Source organism: Haliaeetus leucocephalus, unplaced genomic scaffold (genome assembly GCF_000737465.1).
Source record: "Haliaeetus leucocephalus isolate CR32 unplaced genomic scaffold, Haliaeetus_leucocephalus-4.0 Scaffold915, whole genome shotgun sequence".
In the NCBI taxonomy this organism is placed as follows: Eukaryota; Metazoa; Chordata; class Aves; order Accipitriformes; family Accipitridae; genus Haliaeetus; species Haliaeetus leucocephalus.
In genome coordinates, this window is record NW_010973351.1 from 2,145,882 (window position 1) to 2,152,303 (window position 6,422).

Consider the following 6,422-nt stretch of genomic DNA (forward strand, 5'->3'; position numbering starts at 1 on the left):
GCCGCGGGGGAGCCAGCCCGGGGGGAGGGCTGCTCCCGGGAACGGGGATCGTAGGGAAACCACCGGGATGGCTGGCGTCTCCCTTCCCCGCCGCGGCGGGGGTGGCCGTGCTCGTTTCTCGCCCCCGTTCTCCGCTTCTCCCCCCCGTTCTCCGCTTCTCCCCCCCTTCTCCGCTTCTCCCCCCCCTCCCCGGGGCCTGACTCTGCCTTTCTGTGCCCGGCGGCCCCACGCAGGGATCAGCTTGCAAGTGGACTCGCTGACGGACCACTCCTGCTCGGCCGAATCGGACGGCGAGAAGCTGCCCTGCCGAGCGGGCGACCCCCTCTGCGAGTCGGGCTCGGAGTGCAAGGACAAGTACGAGGACGTCGAGGAGGAGGAGGAGGAGGAGGAAGAGGAGGAGGAGGAAGACGAGGAGGAGGAGGACATCGAGGAAGACGACGGGGGAGGCGGTGGGGAGCGCGACCCGCCGGCCAAGCCGGCCACCTCCTCGCCGCTGGCCGCCGTGGAGGCTCCGCTCCTCGGCCACCCGCACGCCGACGCCGCCCGCAGCGCCAGCAAGGCGGCGCTGGGGGGTCGAGCCTCCCCCGGGCCCCCGACGCCGGCCAGTAAACCCAAACTCTGGTCGTTGGCCGAAATCGCCACCTCGGACCTCAAAAGCCAGAGCCTGGGGCAAGGGGGCCAGGCTGCGGCGCTCTCCTCGGCCCCCCCCGCCTCCGCCCCGCACAGCGCTGCCTACTCGCCCTCCTCCCTCCTGGGGAGGCATATTTATTACACCTCACCTTTTTATAGCAATTATACAAACTATGGGAACTTTAACGCGCTCCAGAGCCAGGGAATCCTGAGATACAACTCCGCGGCAGTGGCTTCAAACGAGGGACTAAGTCAGACTGTCCTAAACGCCAGCTCTGTCCACAAGCAGAGCAGTGACTCTTTGAAAACCATCACTAACCAGCTAGAACAACATTACAGGCCCTCTAGTTATGACTCTAAGAAAGGTAGGTGACTTGGTTTTGCCGCTTTCTCCCCCCCCGTTCCTCCCTCGCCCTCCTTCCCCGACCCGTCCCGGTCCTTTAGACGCCGTAAATCCCGAAACCGTCTCTGGAGAAAACACTGTCACCGCTGCCACCCAGTCGCGACGGGCGATAGTGGTAACCTGGGGATTAAAACACCGGCCTGCCGCCGTCCCGTCGACACCTGCCTCTGAGAACCGAGCGAGGGGATGTAAAAGGAGGCTCGTAGGTCAGGCTGGCAGGCTGCAGGCGCAGCTTGTAAAAGTCATTTTTTTAAAGGAAAGCTCCGCACAAAGATAGCCAGAGAGCACCGGTGTCATTGCCTGTAAATTACTTTTTTTATTATTTGATATTTTTTTAGACAAACTGGCTTTGCTCTCTTTGTTTCCAGTATCCTCACGGGTTTTTTTGCAGCTTTGGGTTCAGCTGATTGCTGACCTTGGACGTGAAATTCCGTGGAGCGTGACATTTTTCACTGGGTTTGGTTTGGGGTTTTTTTTTTTGGGGGGGGGGGAGTTTAGAAGAAGTTTTGCACTAATATAATTGTCAGCTTCTTCTGACAAAACACTCGAGGTAGGGGCAATTATAAAACATTGGCCAGCCTTTTAAACGACGTGGCTACGAATTCTGCGCGAGTGAGGGTTGGGACCTACCCACGCTGTATAATCTAGTTAGCTGGCTGTGTCCTGTGACTAACTGACGGTTATATTTTGACAGATCCCACTGAAGTCTGCACAGTAGGAGTACAACCATACCTATAGAAGTGCAATCACACAGCAATGCAAGTAAGTGAGAACATTTTCTATTACACTGATCATTTGGCATCAGGTCTAAGACACGCTGCACAGTTCTAGACTTGCTGAACATTAATTTCTTGCTTCATTACTTGAGAGTCTGATTACGAAGTAAGACACACTTTTCTGCTGTTATTTGGGGGGTTTTTTTGTTTTTGTTTTTGTTTTTGTTTTTTAAACCCTCTCATTACGACTTCTCTTTCGCGGGTTTGTCTTACTTTTAAAGTCAGGTTAGGCAGTTCCCTCACCTTGCATACTCTTCGCTTGTGTAAGGCAAAGCCGTAAGGGCTATTTAAATGTTACGGAAAGAAAGCTTTAGGAAAAAAAAAAAATCTTTGAAGCTATTGTTGTTTAAAAACAAAGTGCTTGTGCTCACGTGGCAGTGCTAAAATTGCACGTTCCGAGTGAGGCTTCACGCAGTGACCGTGTATTTAAAATAAAAAAGGGACAATTATTAGAGACCGACATGCATCTTAAGCAGGGTATGTTATCTGTGAATTGCCTCTTGCCTAGATAGCGATGGCACTTTTAATACCTCCGCTGTTTAGGGCTAAATAAACAACAACAACAACAAATCGCCTTGCCGATATTTTTTTCAACTAATTCTTTTGTTAGAAGAAATTAGGCGAGTAAGAATTTTGCCTTACTTCCTTTCCTCCCCCCCCCTACCCCCTTTTAATGGTGTTAGAGTGTAATTGAAGGATTTTTGGATGATCTGGTTTTTTCCTTGGTCCACAGGTAGGTGTCACAATTGCTTTGAAAAAAGTCAGCAAGCCATCATCTCTCCCCGAGCTAATATATATAACAAATCTCTAAATCCGGATCACATCTTGTGCCACTGTATAAAAGAAGACCACAGAGCACTATTAAATCTTCAGACTCTAATTATTAAACCAGAATTTTGTTGGACATATGTGAGTTTGCTGGTATAGTATAGTTTCCCCAATGTATGTGTGACTTTTGAAAACAGATCTGTTTTTCTCAGGATATCTTGAATTGATCACTTCATTGCCACGGTATATATACGATAGGTGTGATAGGATTTATTGTAAAATTTATTTGTAAAAGATGTATACAGTAGAGATAATAAAGACGTGATTGGAGAACTTGAGTCCTTACAAAGTGGAAACAAATTTGATATTTATTTTTGTAACGATATAAAGCTTCTAGTAATTTATGCAAGTTGTATTGCAATGGAATCTGAACTTTTTGTAAATAAATTTTGCCTGGTTTTTATTTGAAACGTTGATGGTTATACAATCTTTGGTTGTTTAACGAGAATTCTTTACTAATTTATATCTCTAATTGTAAATAAAAACAGACTAGTCTGCAACAATATGGTGTTTTTCGTTCATTTCCCCCCAAATAATAATCTATTATTTAGAAAATGACGAAAGTTGTAATTTCACTGGTAGAGCCTAGACCATAAAATGAGTAAGCAATTTAAATATGCTGCAAAGATATGCTTTGCATAAATTAATTCCTTCTGGGTCGTTCCGTTATACTTAAGCTTTAAATACACACATGTGTGCAAATACTTATTTGTATATATACATGCATATGCGTAGAGAGAGTGATGTGAATACATGCATGTTTCTTATAAACTATTTATATTGGGTGTGAAGTAGCTCTTTATTTGAGTTAACAATCTTTAAATCCACCATTTCTAGGGAAAAAAAAAAGATTTATAATCAACTACGGCTTATTTCTAATTTCTTTGTTTCTGCTTCTGGCTAAAATACGCAAAGACTTTAAAAAAAAAAAAAGATAAAAAAGTCAAATTCCTGCTTTTTATGATTCCCCCCCCCCCCCTTTTTCTTTATCTCAGTAAACCGTATCTTTACAGTCTCGTTGGAAATCCACTTTGACTGGGCTCATAAAATCAGCTAACTAATCATTTTAATTTTTAGTAAAATAATGGGAATCCTCATATAATATAATTTCAGAAAAGAAACGAACAATCATTTATTTTCCCCAAAAGATAAATTGAGTGAATATAACTTACGGTTATAAAACAAGAATAATAGCTTCTTAGATTGCCCTTTAATCAATCATACACTTATTTTTCAAGAGGCTCATCTATTTTATTCCATGATTAATAATGTTCCAGCGTGAGAGCATTATTAGATCCCAGCAGGGGAGATCCTGAATGCTTTTAGCTGCTTTGGAATGGTCAGTTGGGGTTCATTATGGTCTGATATTGAACAATTTATAAAATCTTGTCTAAACATCTGCCAGCTCAGATAGGCCGATGTGTCTGAAGATGGGAAATTGCTGGACCAGTTGATATTGACAAACGGATCTCTCTCCAGTGGCTTTTTGTTCAGTGAAAATTAGTGGCCTCTTGCTCAGGTCTTGTTAGAAAGGGCATTTGAAAGTGATCTTAGATACTTCAGGCATCAGCCTTGGGAATGTTAACTGGATAAAGAGCCGTGCCAGCCTGGAGTCAGGAAATAGGTTGTGATTATATTAAAGAGGGGGAAAGGAAGCTGGTTTTCTTAAACACGTATACGCCATTCCCATGCTCCATCTTCCCCTGCACCCCCCCTTCGTATTTTACCCCTCTAAAGACGTCTGCGTGATTGAGAAAACGCGTGTGGTTTTCAGCTGATAGGGCAGCAATTCCTATCGTAATGCTGGAAAACTCTGGGATCCATCCAGCTAAATATAAACCGCTGAAGATCTTTGCAGCTGGAGGCCTACTCATCTTCTTATGTTGTTTGTAGAATGATGCTTCTCTGCTCCTGTACCAGCCTGGTTTTCATTGAGGTAAAATGCAATTGTAGCTGCGTGCAGCTTGTAGTACGATTAGGCAAACAGCTAAGAAGTAATTCAGTTTTTTTCCCTCCGATTTAGCATAGGATATGGCTGCAAATATTTACCGTGGTCACCCTCGACCGTCTTCACCGTGGGCTTTAGGAAGATTTTATTGATTTTTTATGTCAGGGGAGACGCCGGAACTTTCTTTTCCCCACTCTTGCTCCTGCTCCATCCGCCCCCACCACCCACATCTTATGTTCCAGGTCTCTGTTGGACACAACGTGTACATTTCAATTGGTAAAAACCAAAAGCTGTGGCAGAGATTAAAAAAGGCTAACGACATTCCTTTGATGTTTATACGCCCAAAGACTTATAAAAGATTTCCATAATTTACCCACCCTTGCTAGTATTTAGACCTGGATTTCTTTCTGGAAAGAAAAGTAGAAAGACTTGGAAAACTCGCTTTTAAGTATTCACTATGTATGTAAAACCCAATGGACTTCTCTCATCCTCTGAGAAATTCGCGAACGGTTCATGGATGCAGATGGGCGACACCCAAACGATTTGGCAAATAAACTTCTTTTTTTTTTTTTAAACAAGAAATTAATGGCCAAGAACTGCATATTCAACGTCGTTCGAGATTTAATAATCACAATTGAAAGCAGGAGGAAAGCGTAGCCTTGCTAGATTGTTGGCACAAACAACGTGATTATTTCAGTGTAGCAAGAAAGAGGGATGAACGCTAAAATGCATCACTTTGCGTACGGTTTATTTCATAACGATGCTAATCAGCCCGCTGGGATTAAAACCTCACACCCCTTTCTATATTTACACCCTCCCCTCTTTTCTGGGCTCGTTTCGGAGCGGGGAAGACAAACCCTCCCCTCTTCGGGGCCAGAGGTTTCATTAGAGCTGATTTATTGAAATTCAGGCTTTAATCTCAGGTGGGATCCCGCAGGAATTGCTTCTGTCGTCAAATAGGAAGAGGGTCGCTTTCCACTTTGCACTTCCTGGGCTGCTTTTTTTTTTTTTTTTTTTCCTCGCTCCCTGCAAATGTCAACATTTGTTCTCAATAAGAGAGTTATTGTTTCAGGAAAGCTGCTCACCAACTGCCTTGGAGAGCGGAAAAAAAAAAAGAAAAGAAAAAAAAGGCAAAAAAAAAGCGTCGCCCACCTTTGTTTGGCTGGAGATTGGGGGAAGGGATGGGGACGGAGGTAAGACGCAGCCCAGGCCAGCAGACAGACAGACAGACAGACGTGGGAATTGCTGCTGTACCCCAGCTAGCAGCTGGAGAGGAACGGGCCTGGCGAAGGGGAAAGTTAATATAAAGCGCAACGGGCGTCTGCGGTTCTGTCCCTGCTCCGTTTGCAGCTTAGCCACCGGGGAAAAAAATAAAATAAAATAGTGACAAACCCCCCAACAACAACAAAAAAAGAGGACTGCCTTCCCAAACGTCCACACTCGGAGGAGGTCTCCAAGTTTTGGGGGTGAAGGGAAAGGTGATTTTCAGGTGAAGAAACAAACTGCAAGGTGCACCGTCTGATTTAGCCCTACCTGGAGGCACCCACCTCCCTAATGAGCCATCAATTAGCTCCCGGCAGGGAGGGCCGGCAGCCTGGTCTTGTCGTGACCCCTCCGTGTCCAACCTCACGGGAAAAAAAAAAAAACCCAAACTAAAAAACCCCAAAATCTTCTTATCACTGGAAGTTTCTGCCTCCATCACATGTTACATCTCACTTAAAGACGGTTCAGACTCACCGCGCCGCTGAGGAACAGTGGCAGGGATGTAATCAATACCGGGAGGGCTTTATTGCGTATTAACTTTTTTTTTGGGGGGGGGGGGGGGGGGGCAAAATTT

At 45.1% G+C, this 6,422-nt stretch overlaps 1 protein-coding gene across 1 annotated transcript in view; it reads left to right on the forward strand.

Annotated features, from left to right (window-relative positions):
- The window catches only part of IRX2 (iroquois homeobox 2), a 3,805-nt gene extending 686 nt beyond the window's left edge, over window positions 1–3,119 (forward strand). Inside the window, exons 2-4 of the mRNA XM_010583588.1 lie at window positions 234–995; window positions 1,728–1,795; window positions 2,543–3,119. Coding sequence (XP_010581890.1) covers window positions 234–995; window positions 1,728–1,771 — 806 coding nt within the window. The 3' untranslated portion in view covers window positions 1,772–1,795; window positions 2,543–3,119. The remainder of the gene's footprint in view (window positions 1–233; window positions 996–1,727; window positions 1,796–2,542) is intronic.
- Window positions 3,120–6,422: the final 3,303 nt, after the last annotated feature.